Source organism: Nomascus leucogenys, chromosome 10 (assembly GCF_006542625.1).
Source record: "Nomascus leucogenys isolate Asia chromosome 10, Asia_NLE_v1, whole genome shotgun sequence".
Classification (NCBI taxonomy): Eukaryota; Metazoa; Chordata; class Mammalia; order Primates; family Hylobatidae; genus Nomascus; species Nomascus leucogenys.
This window is the reverse complement of record NC_044390.1, coordinates 9433688-9457965: the sequence shown is the minus strand read 5'-3', so window position 1 is coordinate 9457965 and position 24278 is coordinate 9433688. Positions and strand designations below refer to the sequence as shown.

The following is a 24278-nucleotide window of genomic DNA, read 5'->3' as shown; positions in this document are numbered from 1 at the left end:
ACTTATGTGACACAATGCGATGTTTTGATATATGTATTCAATGTGGACTAAGTCGAGCTAATATATCCATTACCTCATCTAACTCTATCTTCTAAAATTTGTATTTATCACCGTACTATTGATGACCTCTCTGAAATAGGAAAATTCTACAGGTAGTTCATGTGGTTAAGATCACATTTAAAATAGAAAAAATATGCAATGAGAGGTTGAGTCCTAAAGTTCTGAACCAATACTACTATTAGATAATACAAGTTAACCTAATCAGTCAATAAATAGAGATATATTGAGCATGAAAAATAGAAAACGTTTTTAAATCCAACCTTATCTTTAAAATAGGAATACAGGAAATCCTTCCAGTCATCAGTAGTTATGCTCTTATAGGAAAATTTCTCAACATAAGCTCTTAAGAATCCTAGGAAAATCTCTAAGAGTGAAAAAGAAAAGAAATCAATTCATAGAAAGTAATTATTTGACATTTTGTGTGCGTGTTTGGCATTGTACAATTAACCACAGAGAATAGAGAACATTCAGAGAATAGGGAAATCTACGAGGACTTTCAGAGTGAAAGAATGTTCAGAAAAGGAGGTGGGACTTAAGTTGGGCCTTGAAGAATATATGTAATTCAGTGGAAGGGAGCAGAGAAATTCTAATTATAGCTAAGGGGATAACACATGAAGACACAGAAAAGGAATGCATAACCCAAGTTCTAAAAGCAATAACCTTCATATGACTAGAAAGGAGAAAAATAAGACTGGACAGGCAGAATGGATCCAGGTGACAGACAGCCTTCCAAGTCAATCAACCAAGGAGAACACCTCAATGTCCATTAGTGGGGGATGGGTACGTAACTCAGCATAGCTTTATCATGAAATAGTATGATGGCATTAAAAAGTATGAGACAGATTTATATGTACTGACATAGAAGGGTGTATGTGAAATATTGAGCAAAACAAAACACAAATGCAGAGCCAATATATAGCATGATCCATTTTTTGTAATTAAAATAATTATATGTATTTATTTGTCTGCTTGTTAATTTACACCTAGAAAATTATCTGGAGCCATTTACGCCAAACTGCTAACAGTGGTTACCCCTGGGGAGTGGAAAGGGGTTGATGGACTCTCACTTGTTACTCTTATAAACTTCTGTACCATAGAAATGTTTTCAGGGAGTACACACTATTATCCTAATTTCAAAAACTGATGAGATTTTTTAAAAAATGAAGCAGCATAATTTAAACCTTAGGAGTTATTAATGGTTTTAAGTCGAGAGGTAACTTAGAAAACAATACAGATTTCTTCAGCAGCTACGTCCAGAATGAATTGGAAGTATTAAGTGGAACAAAACAATTCTTCCTAATTCTCACATTACCCTCAAAAAGAAAAAAAAAAAATCATAAAATAGCAACTACTTACCTGGTCCTCCAAGCAGTTGTTCAAGGTAAAAAAGTAAAGCAAAGCCCTTCTCATACGGAACTGAAGAATAAGCTACATCAGGGTCTACATCTGTCAGATCAACCACAAGTTTGGTGAAAGGATGTGTCTCCCCAAATGTCTTTACCTGCAAGACATGAAATAACACGGAGAAACATATAGAAAGACTGCTATCACCACGCAAATAAGCTAATAAGGAGGTATTACTTCACTCAGTGGTATAACTTTAGGGGAATCTAAAACTTGGAGACTGGAATACTAGGATATGTTTGTTGGCATAAACTTCTGGAAGCCTATTAATAGAATGCTTACTTACGTAATATTCTCTGATGTTTCTCACTCAATAATACAGGCTTTATTCTTATAAAAAGACTAGAAAAAGGATTTAATGCCTGGTCAGCAAATTCGGCTTTCAGGAGACAACACTTAAAAATGACATAAATACACCAAATAAAATTCAAACATAGTAAACAGCTATATTATAGCAAAGACCCAGTGAGGTCCCATAGCTCCCTGTTTAGACCAGGTCATCAAAACTACCTCACATAGAACAGTGAACGGTGTGGATCAATACAGTGTTATACCAGCATCGACTTCACTTTCCACACTTGTAAAAATGACTTTTTGGTTGCTACACAGTAAAGACACTTTTATAAAAACTCAGTTTTTAACACCTATACAACTTTGGATGAAAGTTTTTAAAACTTTGACTCCTTTACCGAATTCTGTAGTTCTCCCCATCCTCCCAGAGCATTAAAATGTCTGAACTTTTCACCAAACAATCGTCCGCAAATGTGGCGTTCCAAGTACACAGTATGTCCCTCATTTAACCTGAAAAAAAATTTTTTTAATAAAAACATGGACACAGCTGAGAAGAAAAGACATTTCAGTCAAGATATTTTCTTTTTGGCTTTTCTACAGAGGAAAGCAGTTGTAAGGCATGACCACTACAGTCTAAGCTGACTCTGGCCCCAGGCAGTCAATCCAGAGCAATGGGAAGCCCAGCCCAGCCGATGGCAGCAGGGAAAGTTAAGCCCTGGTTCTGCTCTTGTATGTCCCTATGTTAAAAGTGTGAGTATATCAGGAATTAAACTTAACACCTAGACTGAACCTAACACTCCTAACACTGTAGTGTTACAGAATTTTTTAAAACTATCCTTGTTGGCCGGGCGTGGTGGCCCATGCCTGTAATCCTAGCACTTTGGGAGGCTGAGGCGGGAGAATTATCTGAGGTCAGAAGTTCAAGACCTGCCTGGCCAACATGGTGAAACCCCGTCTCTACTAAAAATACAAAAATGAGCTGAGCATGGTGGCGTGCACCTGTAGTCCCAGATACTTGGGAGGCTGAAGCATGAGAATTGCTTCAACTGAGAGGCAGAGAGATCACACTACCGCACTCCAGCCTGGGTGACAGTGAGACTCCATCTCAAAAAAAAAAAAAAAAAAAAAATCCTTGTTGGCTGGGCTTGGCGGCTTATGCCTATAATCTCAGCACTTTGGGAGGCCGAGGTGGGCGGATCACTTGAGCTCAGGAGTTTGAGACCAGCCTGGGTGACATGGTGAAATCCCATCTCTATAAAAAATACAAAAATTAGCCAGGCACAGTGGCATGCACCTTTAGTCTCAGCCACTTTGGAGGCTGAGGAGGGAGGATTGCAACCCTGGAGTTGCAGTTAGCAGAGATCGCACACTGCACTACAGCCTGGGCAACAGAGTGAGACCTTGTCTCCAATTAAAAAAAAAATAGCTGGGCACAGTGGCTCATGCCTGTAATCCTAGCACTTTGGGAGGCCGAGGCAGGTGGATTGCCTGAGCTCAGGAGTTCGAGAGCATCCTGGGCAACACGGTGAAACCCCATCTCTACTAAAATACAAAAAATTAGCTGGGCATGGTGGCGTGTGCCTGTAATCTCAGCTACTCAGGAGGCTGAGACAGGAGAATTACTTGAACCTGGGAGGCAGAGCTTGCAGTGAGCTAGATCGCACCACTGCACTCTAGCCTGGGTGACAGAGTGAGACTCCATCTCAAAAAAAAAAAAAAAAAAAAAAAAAAACCCTGCCTACCTAAGATATGATAACAAAGAAAAACAAGAGATACACACAAAACAATTCAGAGTGGTAGGAGGCAGGGAAAAAAAAATCAGTAACATGAACCAATAAAGAAATAATAACAAAAATCTTACCAAAAGTGGTCCCAAGTTTTGTTGGTCACTAGATTCCCTGTCCAGCTATGAGATATTTCATGTGCAATGACCTAAAGAAAACAGTGTGATTAATAGTAAGACTGATTATCTTAACCTAAAATAACGCATTCTGTAAACACTCCATGTTATTCAATTTTTAAAAAATATTAGCTGAGATATTCAGGGAGTTACTCAGTTCAGCAAAATCTTTAATTTAACCAAAGACACACACACACACACACACACACACACACACACACACACAAATATGGCATAAAGTAATTAGAAAGCAAAAATTACTTAGAAAATATTAAATAGATATATCACTGCATTAAAAATATTTCATAAATATATGAAGAGATCAAACCATAAAATTTCCTTAAATCTATTACATCTAATTGTTAATAATGTGACAAGAGTCCCCAAATTGTCCGTTATAACCATATCTTTAACATAAAAATACAAGGGATATTTTAAAATCAGTTGACGTATACTTCTTAAAGGTAAGGCCATAATGAAAAAGTTTAACTTACATTGGAGAGTGACTTGTCACCTGCCTACAAAAAAAGAAAATTACCTTAGTATTTTAGTAATCAAATTACAGACTATCTAAAAGACTGCCTACCTAAATACTTAGCATACTGGCACTGGTGGTCCACTATATTTCTACTACAGCACTTCAAAGAAGGCAAAAGAGACCTTAATTAAAAAACAAAAAAAATACAGAACTAAAAATTAGCATCATTCTTTCTTGCCCTAATTCTAGGGAATTTTTGCAATACAATGAAAGCCAGTCTATTTGTGTCTAACTTCCATGAAACATTTCTTCTACTTCCATTTTTACATCTGCTCTTATTTACCCATCACTTTCTTTCTCTCCTATTACCCAAAATATATTTAATAAAACTTTAGAGTGTCCTATGTGTCCTGTGCTGTATTTTATTTATTTTGTTGCTAATCCATCACTCATTTTGGTTCTAGGAAAAATTTAAAGTAGCTCACAGGCATATTAAACAGAGCAGTGTACTATGGCCCTAATCCTTTCCTATACATGGTGTACTGATTTTTTTTTTAATTGTACCTACACACCAAGTGTAATTGGTGTAGTCTGTTTGTCTGGATACATAATTTATCAATGAATTGTTGTTACACAGCGCCCCCATGCCCAACTCCCCAAATACCGTGAACATAATATTCTCCTTCTCCAAATGGCCAGATTATTTTCCTTTCAAAAACAAGATGGAGGCCTGGTGGGGTGGTTCATGCCTGTAATCCCAGCACTTTGGGAGGCCAAGGCAGGTGGATCACGAGGTCAGGGGATTGAGACCACCCTGGCCAATATGGTGAAACCCTGTCTCTACTAAAAATACAAAAATTAGCTGGGCATGGTGGTGTGCACCTATAGTCTCAGCTACTCAGAAGGCTGAGGCAGGAGAATCGCTTGAACCCGGGGGCAGAGTTTGCAGTGAGCTGAGATCGCGCCACTGCACTCCAACCTGGGCAACAGAGCAAGCCTGTGTCTCAAAAAACAAAAAAAATGAGATGTGATAACCACAATACACAATAAAATTAGAAACAAAGGTTACACGAACAAGAGAAAAGATTTTTATACATATATACATTATTAGGACTCTAAGGTTCTTTACATATATATACATATTATTAGGACTCTTAAGGTTCTTAAGTTTATTTTTGAAAGATGTCAATTTCAAATGAAGAAATAGTTACACTTACCAGTAGAGTAGGAGTTACAAAAGTAAGGCAAGGATTCTCCATGCCACCATAAGGGAAGGACGGTGGCAGGACCAATAGGTCATACTGTCCCCATACATACGGTCCTCCCAGATCTTCTGCAATTTTAAGCATAGATTCAGTCTGAAAAATCAACACATATGTGTCTGTATGTCTTAATTATCACCATTGTACATTTCTTAAAATTGTATATTGCTTTCTATGAAGGTTACAAGTTAATGATTTTTATTTTAAATGAAAATGATAAAAAGAATGTAGCAACTGCACACCTACATAAAAGACAATCTGATTATTTCTCCGTATCACTTAAAACCATCACATTTCACACTCAAAATCTTCAATCTACTGTCTATCACAATGACTACAACGGATAACTGTATGACCAACCTCAGAAAACTCATAAGCAGACTTTTCCACCTGCTCTTTCTCAGACCACACCAAAGTTCTTGGGCCAATTTGCCTGCAAGATTAAAAAGCTTAATAAAAAAGAAATTCACAGCAAATGATTCATCTGGTTCTAAAAAGTATTTAATGTCTTATAGACAAACCTTTACAGTGAGAGTGCATTTACCATGTGCTTATGGGAAAGGGATGAGGTTACATGGCCTGTTGTATATGCAGCAATAGATATGCAGCTCTCTAAGGAGGTACAGGCTGGGCCAAAAGAAAAAAACCAAGACATAAGTTGTCCCCAATTAGTTTATCGCCTCTTGTAAGACCTCTTGAGGGTCTCATTTCATCCCTCAATTTCACAACTATAGAAACCCAGTCACAACTCATAAGAAACTATTCTCCTTTTTTTTTTTTTTTGAGACAGAGTCTCGCTCTGTCACCCAGACTGGAGTGCAGTGGCGCGATCTTGACTCACTGCAAGCTCCGCCTCCCGGGTTCACACCATTCTCCTGCCTCAGCCTCCTGAGCAGCTGGGACTACAGGCGCCCGCCACCATGTCCGGTTAATTTTTTATTTTTTTTGTATTTTTAATAGAGATGGGGTTTCACCGTGTTAGCCAGGATGGTCTCAATCCCCTGACCTCGTGATCCGCCCACCTCGGCCTCCCAAAATGCTGGGATTACAGGCGTGAGCCACCATGCCCAGCTTTTTTTTTTTTTTTTTTTTTTTTTTTGATACAGGGTCTCATTCTGTTGCCCAAGCTGAGTTTAGAAGAGCCATCACAGCTCACTGCAGCCTCTACCTCCTGGGCTCAAGCAATCCTCCCACCTCAGCCTCCTGAGTAGCTGGGACTACAGGCATACACTACCATGCCCAACTAATTTTTTATTTTTTTGTAGAGACATGCTCTCACTTATGTTGCCTGAGCTGGTCTCGAACTCCTGGGCTCAAGCGATCCTCCCACCTTGGCCTCCCAAAGTGATGGGATTATAGGCGTGAGCCACACAGCCCAGCCCACAAGACTATTCTAGAACAGGAATGGGTATAAACTTTGTTATGCACTTAAAGGTTGAATACTCTTATACAAGAAGAAACAAACAGAAAATGAAGGAAATCCTGTCAGATGCTGTAACATGGATAAACCTTAAGGTCATTACACCTTGAATGAAATAAGCCAGACACAAAGAGAGAAAATTATACTGTATGATCTACTTATGTGAGGTATCTAAAGTAGTCAAATTCACAGGAACAGAAAATAGAATGGGTGTTACCAAGGACTGGGGGGTGGAGGAAAGAGGAGCTATCGTTTAATGGGTGCAGAGTTTCAGTTCTACAAAATGAAAAATTTCTGAAGATCTGTTTCACAACAATGTGAATATACTTAACACTATGGAACTGCACACTTAAAAACAGTTAAGTGTGCTTAAAACTAAGAATGAACAAAGAATTAAGAAGGAAGTGCACTCTATTGGTAAAATATTAGTAAAATATCTTACATTTCTGTAATATTTGTAGGCTTCCAAGTTCTTTAATATATTTTATCTCATTTGTTTCTCATAACCACCCTATGAGGTAGGAAGTCAGACATTATAATTTCAAGGATAAGGAAACAGAGATTAAGAGAGTGACTTGGTCAAGCTTCCCTGAGGATCCAGACCTCTAAAGGTAAGAGCATGCTCATTTTACAATACTTGAAAAATCTAAGGGATAACTGGTCAAGATTTTTAAATGTAAAATTAATTTGTTGCCTACATTTTATATTTAGATTTGAATTTTTCTAGAGCTGTCAGCTTGATATCTTGAGAAATATGCAAATGATCAACCAATTAACCTTGAGAGAGGTTCAAGATGCTTAAGTTTTGATCCTTCCACAAACCTGAAAATTTTTCCAAAAGCTCACCTGCTTTCTAAAGCTCCAACAACTAAAGCAATCAGGTAGCAGGGTATCGGAACCTAAAGAGGGCAAACAAACGCACACCACGTGCTTGCATTAGTGTTCACAAATGTTACACAGTAAGACAATTCATATTTAAAAGTAAGTAAATTCCCTTTCAAATCTCCTAATATTAGTAGGGATAACTTTGCTTTTATACTTCTCAAATAGTTCTCATCTTTAACATATAGCTTGAAATTGTGATACAAAAAACATTGTTCAAAACATCTATTTGCCTTTTATTCTGCTAGGAACAAAAGCTTCTCACACGTGGAAAAACAAGATCACACATACTATTAAAAGGTACATTTTAGGCATTTTCCAAAAAGTAACCTAAAGGAAGTGCTTTTCCCGTGTGTTTGCCTTTTTCCTCCTGACTTTTAAAAGGTTTTGGTTTTCTTTTTTTATTCCTTTATGTTTCAAAGCACTATTGACATGTTATAGAGACACACAGAGTAACCTGGCAATAAGTAGATGCCAAAGTTATGGGAGCTTGGAACCACAGAAGCTGCAGTGGAAGTCAAATTATCCATTGTGAGATCAATTAAGAAAACACACACACACACTCACACACACACACACACACTCACACATGCATACACATTCTATTCATTGAAGGTCAAAGATATATGTCTAATGACCAGGACTGTAACTGAGTGCATTTTTGGTCTTGACTCCTCCATTTGTAAACACTCTCAACAGCCACTTGCCCACACTGTAGTACCAGGGCAGGAGAATGCATAAGAACACAAAAGAACAGGAAGCCAGCCCCTGACTGGAGTGAGGGAAAATGAAAACAGGCACGCTCCCTACTCTGTCTCTACAGCAAACCCTCTCTTCAAACAATACTCTGTAAGTAGAACAAAACCCTTTAAAAGCACAAAAGAAAAAAAAACAAAGAACACGAAAACCAAAAGCTGTTCTCAAAATTCTGAAATATTTCAAAAGTAATTTTGCCCTCTGGATGTGTACAAGCTAACTGTAGTTTACCGCCAATGAAAACAAAAATCTAGACCCTAGGATCTTACTTTTTGGATGAATTTGTATATTTTCCTGCTTGGGTCTTCTGGGTCAGGTGCTTCTCCATCACGAATAGCACTCATAAGTGCCACCAGTTCTTTAGGGACAGACACCTAATCAAGGAGAAAAATCATTTCTAGTCATAAATAAAAGCTTCTATGTGTCTTAAACTATATATGTAAAATAACCTTTACCTCCCCTTCTTGACTGTCTAATAAACAGACTATGAACACAAAAAGTATATACATATACAAAAAGTATATATATATATACACACACACATACACATATATATGAACACAATGTGTATACATGTGTATATATATATGCACACATATATATATGTGAATGTGAAATTTCTATCCATTCACCCATGCACATTAAGAGCAGAGTTTTGGTAGAAACTGGATTAAAATCCCAGCTCTGCCACCTAATAACTTACTGCACAAACTTGGGCAAATAAATATACCCCCAAGCCTCAGTTTCCCCATCAAGTAAGTGTAAAACTTCAAAGGCTTGTTGCAAGGAATAAATAATATAAGTGAAGAGCCCAGCACCATCCCTGGCAATGGCAGCCACCATCCCTGCTCCCCCTACACTCACAAAACAGATTTAAAAGGACGTTATATACTCACTGTAGGACAGAATGGTTTTGAACAATTTTGTTTTGAAAACACACACTTGGAGTTACAAATAGAGGAACGTTTTAAAAGTAGTAACTGTGAAAAACTAAAATTTATTGCTAAAAACTGTCAAATAATTTTCTCTGGAAATCCTTATGGAAAAGACCCTTATGGGGCAAACCATATAGTCATTTAACTGTGTATCCTAGCTCCATGATTCTGAAAGTTTGATTTCTGACGAATGCCAGAATAATGGACTCCCCCAAGTATTAATGATCAAGCAAGAATATATTCCAGTAGGGGCTAGACTTTCATGTTCTTCTTGCATGGCTCAGGACCCAAAGCCATGACTGAGGCAGGCACAGAATTAGAAGTTCCTGAACCAGTGCTACAATTATAGATTCTAAAGCACAAAACTATTCAGGAAATAATTTGGTTCAGCCGCCTCCCTTCATTTAGGTGGCGATACGTTATATATATGTGCCAACTGAGGTTGCGAGGTCATAAAACTTGTTCAAGGGTCACATCATTATTTATTTATTTTTTTAGAAATGGGGTCTCGCTATGTTGCCCAGGCTGGCCTTGAACTTCTGAGTTCAAGTGATCTTCCCACCTCAGCCTCCCAAGTAGTTGGGACTTCACATAGTTATTAAGTGGTGGAGAAGAGCCAGAGCACTGGGATTCTTTGCCTCCAAGTATAATACATCACTGCACTACCCTAGGTGTAATTTGGTTGTGGGATGATTTGGGAAGCAAGAAGGCCCCATAAATATGGGTTGGTCCTCATTCTATTTGCTTGGTCTAAGTAGGTCTAGCCTCTGGGATAGTGATTATTTAGTAATTACAGTCCACCTTTTCCAAAAAGGATTAGCAGTACCTACCAAGGGAACAAGTTGGAATTGCATACAGACAAGTCTGGAATATATGCCCACTAGGCTTATATGGCTACAGAATGCATTTATAGAAGCCTGAATCCTGCAAATGTCAATTTTTAAAAGTTAAGTAAAAATTGTTCCTAAGTTCTTATTTCTAGATCCAGGATTCTGAATTCCTTCTTTTTGTTTGTTTTTTTGTTTTTGTTTTTTGGTTTTTTTTTTTTTGAGACGGGCTGGAGTGCAGTGGTGCCATCTCAGCTCACTGCAAGCTCTGCCTCCTGGGTTCACGCCATTCTCCTGCCTCAGCCTCCCCAGTAGCTGGGACTACAGGTGCCTGCCACCATGCTCGGCTAATTTTTTGTGTTTTTTTTTTTAGTACAGACGGGGTTTCACCATGTTAGCCAGGATGGTCTCAATCTCCTGACCTCGTGATCTGCCCATCTCGGCCTCCCAAAGTGCTGGGATTACAGGCGTGAGCCACCATACCTGGTCCTGAATTCCTTTTTAAAAGTCAGATTGGTTTCCATTTCCTTTTTTTCACAGTTAAAATGTTTAAAACTGCCTTTAAAGTAGAGATTCAGAATGAGTGCCACAGCCTCTTTTTTTTACATATTTCAGGTAGAATTTCATTAAGAAAAATAATTCTAGCTCTAGAAATTCAATTATCATCTCTGCTTATCATTTATACCATATTTACTGATATGCATCATTTAATTGAGTTAATAATTCGTAATATTTACCTCTGCAGTATAGGTTAATTTCACAGAAGGAGTGTCCTGACAAGGAAGGATTGCTCTGCAGTGGATGGCCTGAAAAAGGGAGAAACAAGAAGAAATAGCTATTTATCTTTCTGATAAGTCATTAAGAAATCATTAAAAATTGCAGCATTGTTCTTAGACATATTTTTTTAAAAATAAAAACAGTCCTCATTTCTTGGGTTTTTTTTTTTTTTTTTGAGACGGAGTTTCACTCTTGTTGCCCAGGCTGGATCTTGGCTCACTGCAACCTCCACCTCCCGGGTTCAAGCGATTCTCCTGCCTCAGCCTCCCGAGTAGCTGGGATTACAGGCATGTACCACCATGCCCAGCTAATTTTGTATTTTGATTAGAGATGGGGTTTCTCCATGTTGGTCAGGCTGGTCTCGAACTCCCAACTTCAGGTGATCTGCCCACCTCGGCCTCCCAAAGTGCAGGGATGATAGGCATGAGCCACCACGCCTGGCCTCTTGGGATCTTTCAAAGTCCAAAAATAGATTCTTGGACTTTTAAAAATCAGATTTTCCATCTTAATCTATGGTTAACCCTCACATTTCAGTTGAAGCATGGAGAAACTCATAAGCAGTGTTTCCTACTCTATGGTCTGGGTGACAGTAGGGCCCGGTGAGAAGCTTTTAGAAACCTGAGAAAAAAAGGGCTCTGTAGCAAAACAGACCTGAGAAGTATGGCATACTACACCACTGTCTTGCAGAGCCACTAGAACATTAGCCGCCTGAAGGCTCTGAACAGACCTACAATAAACAAACCTGTTTGATTTCTTACATTTATGTTAACACAAAACCCATTTCTCTCTGGTTTAACAGCTAACGGGATGTCAGTGTTCTAATGAACACAGCCTGAGAAATGTTGCTGTAGTCTTGACACTTCAATCTTGCCGCAAACCTTGTAAGTAAAACAAAGAAGCAAAGAAGGGAGAAAGAACAGTCTCTTTCAATACCATCTAGACATATTCATTCATACGATATGCAAAGTGTTTCTCTACTGCCACACCAATCATTATTAACATTGGTTCCATCCAGTATGGCTAGAGGCCGGGTGCCGTGGCTCACTCCTGCAATCCCAGCACTTTGGGAGGCTCAGATGAGAGGATTGCTTGAGCTCTAGAGTTTGAGACCAGCCTGGGCAACATAGTGAGACCTTACCTCCACCCAAAAAAATTTAGCTGGGCATGGTGGTGCACACCTGTAGTCCCAGCTACTCAGGAGGCTGAGGTAAAAGGATCGCTTGAGCCCAGGAGTTCTAGGCTGCAGTGACCCAAGTTCACACCATTGCACTACAGCCTGGGCAACACAGCAAGACCCTGTCTCCAAAAAAAAAAAAAAAAAGAGCACCTACAATCTTATACCCGGTCTGCTTACAAATAAGTCTGTCTACTGCTGGTGAACAATGAAATGGAAACCCAGCCTCATTGAGACAGTCTACTAAACTCAAAGGAATTCTGATATTAACACCCTTCTCTGAAGCTATTACAAATCCTAAACATACTTCATTCCACCACAAGCTTTCTTAAAACCCCCAAACTCCAGGTCTTTTCATTTCAGTTCTAGAAAATTCTCCAAAGATATAGGCTCCCAAATGACCTCTAGATGGATTAAGTAGGACTAGCAGAGCCACCTCGTTCTCTCTCCCAAAATAGAGTTCCAAGACCACGCCTCTAGAGTTCCTTAATGGTTTCTAGTTAGGTGACATGGCAATACCAAAGGGGTTTTTAAATGTATTTCACTGGATAAGGCCAAACCCAGGCAAATATGCATACAGAACAACCGTAAGCAAACTCATCAAACAAAATCATGTCTACATGATTCCTATCACCTCAATCATTTATTAATTTAGCTGAAATCTGTTTCCTGTATTCCCAACATTGCTGCCAATAAGAAATGGAATAATATATTCAAAATTAACATTTTCATGACTCACAAATCTTGCATTTCTTGCCAACTTTGGTTAATAGACATTCTATTAAGAAATACTGCCTGAAAATCAGATATTCATGTATAGATTGTGCCATTTGTACACTCTTGCGTAGAACATTTCATCTCTTCTAGATTATTAAACTGAGGGTTTCTTAGATTAAAAAGATGTTTCAAGTGACCATAGAAAGTAAACAGGTCTGATTCATATGCTAATTCCTTTTTTAAATGGACTTGTTTTGAAATTTGAACCTAATACACAGGAATATTGGGAGGGATGAAACATGTAAAGAATCTAGCACAATGCCTGGAAATAGAGCAAACGTTTAATGAAGTCAGTTCCCTTAATTGTAAATTATTTGATTACTATGCAAAGTAGGTATTTTTTCTTTCAGAAGACAGTTTGAAATGTATTATCCTTGTGACAGGTATCTCTAATTGTATGGCTCTTTACCCTTAGTTTTAAAACAGAAAACAAAAGTAGTTTAAGTCATGCAATTTTAAAGGTACAGTTAATATATTGATATAATACATACTTTTGTAAATGTGTAAGAAAAATATGCAAAAGCTACATTCCAAACTCAATGGTGGTTACCTCTGGGCAATGGTGTCTGGAAAAGGTTTGGAAATTAAATCTTTCACTTTCCATTTCTTTACTATTAGCATTTTTCATAACCAGTACATATTATTTATTAATTTTTCCTTTTATTTTATGACTGAGTACCTACTCTCTGCCAAGTTCTAAGTCAGGCCTAGAAAGTCCAATCTAGGTGGACATATTTCCAAACTGAAAGAAGCTTCTTATTTAAAGTAATGCATGAGTGTATTAATAGTGAAAGATAAAATGAAAATATATAATTTATCTTATATGTTTTTATAAGATCAATTAATACATTATATTAGGTAAAACCCACACAATCCATAAAACCACTGTTCATTTTGCTTCATTCAACCGTATGTGCTGGAATTTTCTGCATCAGAAATCATTCTGGAATCCTTTTTACCTGGCACTGACTAAAGAGATATGGGTGTTCCTTCCCAGAAGTCTGTTCAGGAGTGAGCCACTGGAGAGCAGAAGATTTTGGAGAGGTCTCAAAAGAAATTTCTATAACGATTTCTTGATTTCTGTATGAAACAAATATATTAGTAGAGTATGATTCCATCTAGTGAAAATTTAAACTCATAATACATACACTGAATAATATAAATAACATAGTATGCATTCTCATCACTGATTGGCAGTAAGCTCTAGGTATGCCACATCCTCAGTGGCTAAGTCTCCTCTCAGTTTTCCTACCTAATTGCCAGCCTGTGGGTCCTTTTACCTCTCCCATGCTAACTGCTAGTGAAGGCATAACGGCAACTAACAGTGGTTGACCACCCCGTTGTGTGTCACATACTTTGCATCTGTGATATCATTTAATATCTTATTAGAGTGGAAAAGTGAAAGAAATCATTTTGGGGCTTCAACTACCACAGCAGCAGGTGCCACAGCATGACACAGAGCAGTGCTAGTCTGCAAACTGTTACTGGCCCAGGACAAGACAAGACCAGAAGTTGAGAATCAGCATTGCAAAACTTCTAGAGTCATTTTTATGTCTGTTGAATCTAATAATAAAAAATGTGTGCTTATATTTCATCTCTTCCTCATATTTCATTTTTATTGCATTTTACAAAAGTATCACTCTATGACAGATTGAAGAGGATAAAAATTGCTCCTTTACCCCAGAGAGTTTGAGAAGCACTGATAATAAGGGAACAGCAGAGCTTTAGAGACCAGCAGCCCTGCTGGTGTTTGAATCCTGACTCTATCACTTACTGGTACTGTAAACTTGGGGAAATTATTTGACCTCCCTATGCCACAGTTTCCTTGTAGAATGGGGTGAATACCATCTACCTCACAAGCTAGACTTAAGTGTTTCCCTTCTCTTAAAGGGAAAGAGAAGGCATGAAAACACTGGCCACTGAACAACTGGGGTAGATCACCCTTGTTCTAGGCCAATAGTTTTCACCCTTTTTCCCCTCCCCAATATATCAAGAGGTGGCATATACTCCCAATGTGATGATTCTGGTTGCCACTTTCTTGAATAAGCTATTTCTCTAAGGTTCCCTTTCCTCCTCTTTAAGTGTAGATTATACCAGCAGGGTTACTGTAAGGATTAGATACAAGAATGCATTTAAAGCACTTATCCCAAGATTGCTGCACTGTAACAGTTCTATCTTTGGCATTATCATTGTCCTATTAATAAATGCAGCTGACCTCTGGGGCAAGGGCAAGGAATGTGCAGCTTGTAAAAGCTGCCCAGGTTATCTTGAAATGCCTTCTTATGATGGCATGCCCCCACCATCACTCTAGATATTAGTAAAAGGATGAATCATTTAAAAACTAACAGTTCCCAAAGTCCTTGTTGTATTGTATACAAACAACATTTTTAGTATCTTAAGTATATATAATTTTAACTGCTGTATCAACTTTAACCTGAACAGAAGATCAAGAGAAGTAGTATACCAATCATTACATATTTACAAACTAAAATTTAAAAAGAAAAAATATTTAAATTAGTTAAAAATATGTTTCCCCATTATTTAGCTGTAAAAGAGAAAGACCATAGCATTCATACTTGCTCAAAGCGATAGGAAGAGAGATTTCCATTGGCGATCCCTTGTAACTTTGTCTTTCTCCAAGAGCATATTTGACTTCTTGTCCATTGATCACTACTTTTTCTATTGTAAGGTCCTTTGTATCCAAAACCTAAAATTAATATTTTTAAATAGTAAGAAAATAGTTTTATTTGCCAGAAAAAAACTCGTATTAGGCTACAACAACTAGTTGCTTGTGGAGAGTAAAATATAGAGTGAAATTAGAAGAATTAAAGAGTCAAAAGCTAGTCTAGGTCTAATTTTTTGGGACTCTAAGCATCCTGAAAATGTTTGGGTTCTAACATTTGCATATATATTGTTAAGTAACCCTAGGAGAGTCACACAAATTTTGGGCTTTAAGTAAAAGTCAAATCTAAATCAAAATATGTTTGCTTCTGACTCCTAAAATTTTCTCTATTATGAAAAACTTTACCTATAACTTATTTCTTTCACTCTGGCTCCTCAATACATTACACAATATATTTCCTCCTAGAACTCATGTACTTTCAAACTTCATGTTCGTTAAGCAAATCAGCAGACTGTATATCACTGTGGTTGTGTATCTAGAAAAAGCCCAACCTGGTATGGCAACTCAGACCAAATGATCCTGCAGAGGATTGGGAGGCCATATCTACTTGACATGGCCAATTAAGGACAACTGCTTTGGGCATGAAGGAGTGGCATCAAGTGTCAGAGTATTTTCTATCCCCAAAATCCTGAGCCCTAGAAATCATACTCTTTAATTATCTCTCAACTAATCTCTTGTCCTAGAATCTTGAACCTTCCTATGCCACAAGACTGTTTCCTAACAACATAAACAAAATTCTACTTGATGGATCTACCCACTAACTATTCTACTTTTCCTCCTTCCTTCCTTAAACTCCAAGGCAGTTTATGACTGCTATGACTGCTACTTCTACTTCCTCATTAATCATCCTCCCTTTCCCCTTCTTCCATCTGGCTTTTAGCTCCTTTGCTATTGAAAGGGCAGCCCCCACCCCGATCAACAAAGTCTTTTCTGTCCAATAACCTTGACCTCTGTCTACTCACAGCCCTTACGGACAATGTCATCTGGCTAAAACCCCTTCCTTCGCTTCTTTGCCTGTACACATACATCATAAATGGTTCTCTATTTGTCTAATGTTTTTTTCCTTTCCCCTCCTTTATTCCAATTCAAAAATATGGATATGTCCCAATGTTCCAGCCCCGGTCCTTTGATTTTCTACCCAAATCCTTCACTCCCTAGCTCTTACTCATGCCCACATCTTCAGCTAGTATCTCTGTGAAGATGCCTGCCATTCTAGTTCTACAGTTGTATTCCCTCCCCAGGACCTCAGTCTAATTGCCTGCTCAACATCTCCATGGGACATAGCACCATACATTGAAATAGCCTTCTAAAAATTCCAAAAATGATTTTTATCCTCCCTGAATCAGCTTTCTCCCCAGATTTCTTAATTCTGTTACAAGAACTCTTCCAGTTACTGAAGGTTTGATCCCATTTCCCAATCCCACACAGCCACTTAAAAGTTCTTCTTTCACAATGTCTTCATACTTTTCCTTTCTTTCCACCACTAATCCAGGTCAGGCCCTGGACTGGTAGAACTGCGTTCTACCAGATCTCCCTACCTCTGGCAATATTTTTTTCCTTTTCTGAAATCTGGCCTGGCTACATGTAAGGCCAAGAACCAGCCATTTCCCAGCTGCCCCTGGGTACTTTCTTTTGGGGGTACCTTATCTGTTATCCTTACTCTAAATTAGTAGAAGATCCAGTTTATATCCTATTTAAAATAATAGGGTTACTCCTTCATATTCTAGTACCTCTCTAGTCTCTTCATACTCTAGTACCTAGTTCTGAATAGCTATTCAGAATAGCTAACTTGTTTTAAAAACTTGATTTGAGTATCTTGCATTTATAACAACACATGCTTATATAGATGAATTAACTGGGTCATTTCCCAGTGGAACATATTCTGTTTTCTATATTGGCTAAACTTTCCAAATCTGTTCAGAATCAGAAGTGTCATAGTGACAACTATTTTTTGTGAAACTTTTTGATATCCCCTGTGTTTGTTATAGCAGTTGGCCCTACCCTTTCCTATAATACTTACTGTACTGCATTATAATGATTTCTTTTTCCATTAGACTAAGGGTTCTAAAACAGAGAATGTTACTTAGGTCTGTATTCCCAGGGTTTAGCACTCTGCCTCAAAAATACTAGGTGTCAATTAACGCATGAAGCAGGTCCTAGACCAAGAGAAAACAAAAAATGCAATGTTTAAGCTGTATTATCCCAAGTCCTAAGCCTCAACTATCATTTGCAAACTACTGTTTAAAATTCCCCTTCAAATTTCAGCGATGTTATTTAAAAAAAAGTCAAAAACTGTAATAAGAAAGAAAAATAAAGAAAACTGGATCGTTGACAAGTTGGATTTGGTACTTTTTAAGAAACATGTGTTAAGCATCAACAGCTCTACTAATTATAGGATATAATTTACTATGTTTCACAGTATCCTCTTTGAACAATACCCTCCATCCCCCAAAAAAACAGTTGTACTTCTCAGTAGCTGGTCAGTTGACATGGAATAGATATCTGATTCCTTTTTTGCACAGGCTGGTAGGAAGCTCCATGTCAACCTTGTGGCCCACTTCTTTTAAAGTATAGAGGGCTTTATGCCATGGGTTTTGTTTCTCCTATTCTTATTCTCTCTTCCTGCAAATTATTTATTTTTAATCTTATACTATATATGTTGCTTCAAGCAGTCTCAGTCCTTTCTAGAACAAAGCAGAGTTTTTTTCTAAAAAAGCTTTATGCCTCATTATGATGTCTAAATTTACATTTTCTACTTGCTATGTGCAGGGATATGATGGGAAAAAAACATAGGTTTATTGTGAAACACAAAACTAAAACTAAAAAACCACCTTGATTTGATTCCCAGTTGAGCCATTTACTTAGTGAAGACAAGATGGTTTGCAGTCAGAAATACCTATTATTAACTGCTGGCTTCTGCCTTGGCCATGGCACTAAAACCTCTTGAGCCACTAACCAAAAGAACACCTAAACATTTCTGAAAGTTTCAGTGAAAAGAAACAAATGTGTGAAAGTTATCATAAATTTGGAGGATCAAACTTCAGTGTAAATAACCCAAAACTTGAAAAGAATTTTAGAAAGCTTAGAATTTGTCTGATTAAGGCTCCTTCGGCATTCCTCAACATCACAAACTCTAAGCATGGAGAGGAAAAGAAGACATGAAAAGAAGACACGACGTCTCTCCTGATTCAGCACTGGCACTGGGTCTTCCCGTCTCACCTCTGAAATACAGCTGGCACTATTATCAATGTAGCCCATGTTAAACTTAGGCACTGTTTTCTAATTGAAATCATCCATTAATCAAACTTTTGAATGTCCTATACATGCCAGACATAGACTATACTAGGAAGTTGAGATACAAAGAGTTATGAAACACAGTCTCTACATTCAAGAGTCCCCAATCTAGTGGAGGAAAGAAACAGGTTAACCTTAAATAAATATTAATTAACTAATTAATAAGGATAAGCTCCTGGTCTAAGGCTTTTGTCATAAATAAGCAAACAATTATAAACATGTTATTTTGTACTACAAGTTGCCTTCCTTGTATAACATCTAACATTATTATAATTCCAGGCTCTAATTTGCTAAACAGACATGCCAACCAGAAATCACAATTTTAAAATCTTACTTTTCTCTAGATTTGGGGAATGTAAAAACAATGAGCAGATTTTTAGATTGGGACATTCTTTTCAAGATTTAAACATCCTGACTCTTGCTTACTTATAGAACAGAGGTAAAGTTTTTATTTTACAAAAGTGATGAGAACACATGGACACACAGAGGGGAACACACACTGGGGCCTACTGGAGGGTGGAGGGTAGGAGAAGGGAAAGGATCAGGAAAAATAACTAATGGGTACTAGGCTTAATACCTGGGTGACAAAATAATCTGTACAACAAACCCTCATGGCACAAGTTTACCTATGTAACAAACCTGCATATGTACACCTGAACTTCAAATAATAAATTTTTTAAGTTTTTATTTTACAAAACAAAGGTAACTGTGAGGTCACATTAAGCAGCAAAAAGCTATAAAAATTTTCATTCTTTATTTTTTTCAGCATAGTTTATAATTTAATTTTTTTAAATAAAGTTGAAAAGCAAGAACTTTCCAGTTAACTGAGAGCTTTGAGTGGGTTTGGGGCTTAGTCAAGGTTTTATTATATCTTAAACCAATTGGAATATTTCTTCTGAAATATAGGTTGCAGCTAAAGATTCAAGGAAGAATTTGCTGTTCATATATTAGAAAAACCTCTTTAAATTTCTTCCACTAGCAACCTTGGTTTTGGTTTGGAATTATTCACATCTGAACACAAGTTTCCTGAATTGCTTAATTTTTAAATCTCTAGTACTTTTGAATGTAGGACATATAAACACATGTTCAAATATGGCAGTCCCACGGTGTGGTTTTTCTTTTTTTATTATTATACTTTAAGTTCTGGGGCACATGTGCAGAATGTGCAGGTTTGTTACATAAGTATACACATGCCATGGTGGTTTGCTGCACCCATCAACCCGTCAGCTACATTAGGTATTTCTCCTAACGCTATTCCTCCCCTAGGCCCCTACCTCCGACAGGCCCCGGTGTGTGATATTCCCCTCCATGTGTCCATGTGTTCTCATTGTTCAACTCCCACTTATGAGTGAGAACATACGGTGTTTAGTTTTGAAACTGCATTGAAATAGGACTTCAGCCCTGCCCAGGCAAAGTTGCTACTGCAATTAAAGATAGCATGGTACTTCAAGAAGACCAAAGTGCGATCTACAAGGAAATAGATGCCTTCCTGCTTATAATATCTTTATTTTCTTTCTTATAGTACTTTTGTTGATTACGTATCAGTACATAGAGGAATCGACCTATTTTTCAAATCAATCAGTTTAGCAAAATGTTGAAGGACAAAGTAAGAAAGTACTTATTAGTTCATATTAATGAAATCAAAATGCAGATCTTTCCTACAAAAGTAGGAAAAAGAGGCCTGAAAGCCACCAATTCTTATCTGCCCGATCTGATCTGATTGCTTATTGATATGCTTTAGTAGATTTCACCATGCTACACTGTGTAAAATACACATGTAGCATCCTACTCTGGTGAAGAAGCCGAATTTGGCTGTCTTTTCATGACCCTCTTATTTTTAAAATGCTCTTCTATGAAATTCTTCAGGTGAAAGGTACCTTCAGGTGAAAGGTATAAACCAAATACTATCGGGCAATTTGAGCAAGAAGATTAAATATAGGTTATGATACAGATAAAATCATTGAATAATATTCCATGAATCTACAACCTTTCTTCATTCCAATGGTAATAGAGTTTGTAGAAGTATGTGTTTTCTAAGTGAAATAACTACTTGGCTCCTTGGAACCAACTATTAATAAAACGTATTGAATCATCCTTAGAAAATTTGAATGTCCTATCCGTTCTCAAATTATTAGAAAACAAGAAAGTTGATAAGATTAAAAAGTAGAAAGGACCCTGAAGAGAGAGAGCTGAGCCTAGAGTTAGCAAGCAGGGACTGTTAGTTTCAAAGTAGGGCGGAAAGAAGAGGCCTGCCCGGCCGGGGCTGGGAATCCTAAGAGGCTTGAGAACGACTAGCAGGGAGATCCAGGGAACTAGGAGGGAGACGGATGGGTGATGCCCTGCAGACCTGTGGATTGAAATAAGGGTTCCCGGGAGGCAACCGTGATCAGGGATCGACAGGACATGGGATCTGAGACTTGGGTAAGATTGTTGACTGAGGAAGGTGCGCTGGGGGCTGGGAAAAGTCTGGGGCCTGAAGAAGGGGGTTCTGGGCCGCAGGCCGAAGCAATGGGGAGGCCATGGGGTAATTAGAGCCAGGAACTAAAATTACGGGGGCTACTGCAAAGATGACACCTAAGGGCTGGGTGAGTTGAGAGGAGTGGACGAGGCGCTGGATGTGCCCGGGGACCAAGGAGAGACGATCCGGGAGAGGGGCGGAGGAGACATACGTATAAGTGGGGGATGAGGGAAGGGATGCAGAAGCGTAAGTGGGGTTGAGAGGGGGTGCTGTGGGAGATCTGGGGGCTGAAGTGCACAACATGAGTTGGATGGGGGCTACAGAAGAGCAGACGGGGACGTGGGGCTAGGCAGGGACCGCGGCGGGGTGAGCCGGAATCCGGGAGCCCGCAAGGACTAGGGGCGAGGGGCAGGGAGCCCGAGAGAGGCGGGCACTGGGCAGGCGCCCCACTGTACCAGGCTGCGCAGATTGTCCTCCTGAGACTGGACCGTGAGAGCGGCAGTCCCGGTCAGCGTCCGGCGAGTAAAGTCGACGCTGCAGCGCAGGTGCAGGTGCTTGGTCCGGCAGACGGAAGCCGGAGAGGCCAACGAACAGGTATCCACTATCTCGGGCATGGCTCTGGGGGATCACACAGCACAGCGACCTACAGCCCAACGCTCAGCTACCAGACTCGTCAATAGAGAACCTGAGGAGGAGGGAGAGAGGTAAAGAAGAGGAGGAGGGATTCGCGGTGCACGCCGGGAAAGGAAGTTTCTTAAAGTCAGACGAGCGTTGGGGGATGGGTGAAGGAACTACAAGTTTCATGGTGCCGCGCGGCAAGCGGGCGCTTTGCTACCTGGGAGCGTGTGTGTTAGGGGTGTTGAAGGGGACCGAGAGTGCTCCTGGAGCTGAAGAAGAGGAGGGGAGTCGGGGCAGTTAGAAGAAGGGTGGCCTGAGGGAAATGATGAGAAATGGAGGGGGAGATAAAACTGAACACTACCATTTTGGCTCTGTTTAACTTCCGTGGAAGTTGTAGTGGCAAACATAAGAAAATCAGGTTCATTAGTGGTTGCATGTAGCGAAGGCGGGGCGGAGCAAAAACGTAGAAAAGGCCTATCAGAAAACTTTCTTTTGTGCGGTTCCTCGTTAGTATAGTGGTGAGTATCCCCGCCTGTCACGCGGGAGACCGGGGTTCGATTCCCCGACGGGGAGGCACCAGAGCTGTTTTTCTTTCAGATGTAAGTAAGTAATTCAAGGTTTAAACAGTTGTTTTGTCAGTTTGAGTGTTTATTATGTACATCCCCAGAACCTGCATCTCTCAAACGGAGAAAGCCCACGTTCCCATCTTAGAAACTAATGAATTTCTATAAAAGTTATGCACTGGTCGCAATGGGAGTGCAGAGCTGGGACATCTAGCTCAGCTCTGGGGCCCTTGTGGCAGGTGAAAGAGGACTGAAGGATGCCTTGCCTTTAGGGTGGGGCCTCAAAATTAAAACTGGAAAAATTGGAAGAGGCTAGGTTTCGAAGGACCTTAAACAGGTGGCCTTTTAATCCTGGGTGCATTAATGGGGGACCCACTGAAGTGTTTTCAGCAGGGGACTGATAACGCATGGTCAGACTCATGTTATAAAATGCGGTATCAAAACCATTAGCAGGAGATTTAGGAAACTATTAAAATGGCTCAATCAGAAGATGCTGGGGGCCTGACATAGGTAAGTAGTAAGTTAGGATAGAGAGGAAGGAATGAATGGAAGGAATACTTAGATAAGTGGATTCACAGATTGAAAGGAGACAAAGGGGGCCCAGGCTTTCGGCTTCAGTGGCTGGCTAGTCATTAACCAGAGGTAGTAGTCTATATGAAGAGGATAGTATGTTAGGCTGTACTTGCATTGCTATAAATACCTGAGACTGGGAAGAAAAGAGGTTTAATTGGTTTACAGTTAAGCAGGCTGTACAAGAAGCATAGCTCCGGTATGCTTCCGAGTAGACCTCAGGAAGCTTACAATCATGGCAGAAGGTGAAGAAGGAGCAGGCCTCTACATGGCCCGAGCAGGAGCAAGAGATTGCGGGGCCGGTGCCACACACTTAAACAATCAGATCCCACAAGACACTGTGGCGAGGACAGCACCAGGCCATGAGGGATCTGCCCCCGTGACCCAAACACCTCCCACCAGGCCCCACCTCCAACACTGGAGATTATAATTCAACATGAGATTTAGTAGGGACATATATTCAAACTAAATCAGACAGATTTAAGGGGAAGACGCTAAATTCAATTTTGGACATATGAAATTTGAGAACCTATGGGAGTCGAAGTGGAGATGTCCATGGGTCACTTGGATATTTAAGACCATAGCTCTGGGGAAGTGTCAGGTAGACATGACCACGTCACATAACGTGGTGGATGAAATTATGACAGTGGGTAAGCTCAACCCAAGAAGAGTGTGTAAAGAGAAGGGTAATGAAAACAGATTGGAAGCTGAGAGAACACCAGAATTTATTGTTTTAAAAAGGGCTAGAGGAAGAGAAACCCATGAAATAAACCAGAAAGAGCCAACCATCAATGCCAGATGCAGTCCAGAGGACCACCGAAGTAAGAAGTGAAAATTCTCTAGATTTGGCAGTGGGGTGAGAGTGGGGAAGGTGGTGATTTTGTTGACTGTCGTGATTTGGTTGAAGATGGAAGCCAGAGAGTAGTGGATTAAGCAATGAAGAGAAGAGGGAGGTGGAGCATAAACCACTGTCAAGTTGCTTGGCCAACGTGAGAAGGGAAGATAAAGGGGAAGCTAGAAAGGAATGCAGCATTGAGAAAGCATTTTTTTTTTTTTTGAGACGGAGTCTCGCTCTGTCGCCCAGGCTGGAGTGCAGTGGCGCGATCTCGGCTCACACAAGCTCTGCCTCCCGGGTTCACGCCATTCTCC

At 39.4% G+C, this 24278-nt stretch overlaps 1 protein-coding gene and 1 non-coding gene across 3 annotated transcripts in view; one reads left to right on the top strand and one right to left on the bottom strand.

The window, feature by feature from the left end:
• LTA4H (leukotriene A4 hydrolase) overlaps positions 1-22134 on the bottom strand; it is a 34715-nt gene extending 12581 nt beyond the window's left edge. For both annotated transcript variants that reach the window (XM_030819796.1, XM_030819797.1), the window contains exons 1-13: positions 21834-22134; positions 15520-15650; positions 13903-14023; positions 10953-11021; positions 8723-8827; positions 7662-7714; positions 5756-5828; positions 5351-5491; positions 4150-4173; positions 3617-3687; positions 2154-2265; positions 1417-1561; positions 321-424 (exon numbers count right to left, since the gene is read on the bottom strand). In XM_030819796.1, coding sequence (XP_030675656.1) covers positions 321-424; positions 1417-1561; positions 2154-2265; positions 3617-3687; positions 4150-4173; positions 5351-5491; positions 5756-5828; positions 7662-7714; positions 8723-8827; positions 10953-11021; positions 13903-14023; positions 15520-15650; positions 21834-21992 — 1308 coding nt within the window. In that variant the 5' untranslated portion in view covers positions 21993-22134. The remainder of the gene's footprint in view (positions 1-320; positions 425-1416; positions 1562-2153; positions 2266-3616; positions 3688-4149; positions 4174-5350; positions 5492-5755; positions 5829-7661; positions 7715-8722; positions 8828-10952; positions 11022-13902; positions 14024-15519; positions 15651-21833) is intronic.
• Positions 22135-22497: 363 nt separating this feature from the next.
• On the top strand, positions 22498-22569 carry TRNAD-GUC. Its single transcript has one exon. It is a non-coding gene; the product is annotated as a tRNA-Asp (tRNA).
• Positions 22570-24278: the final 1709 nt, after the last annotated feature.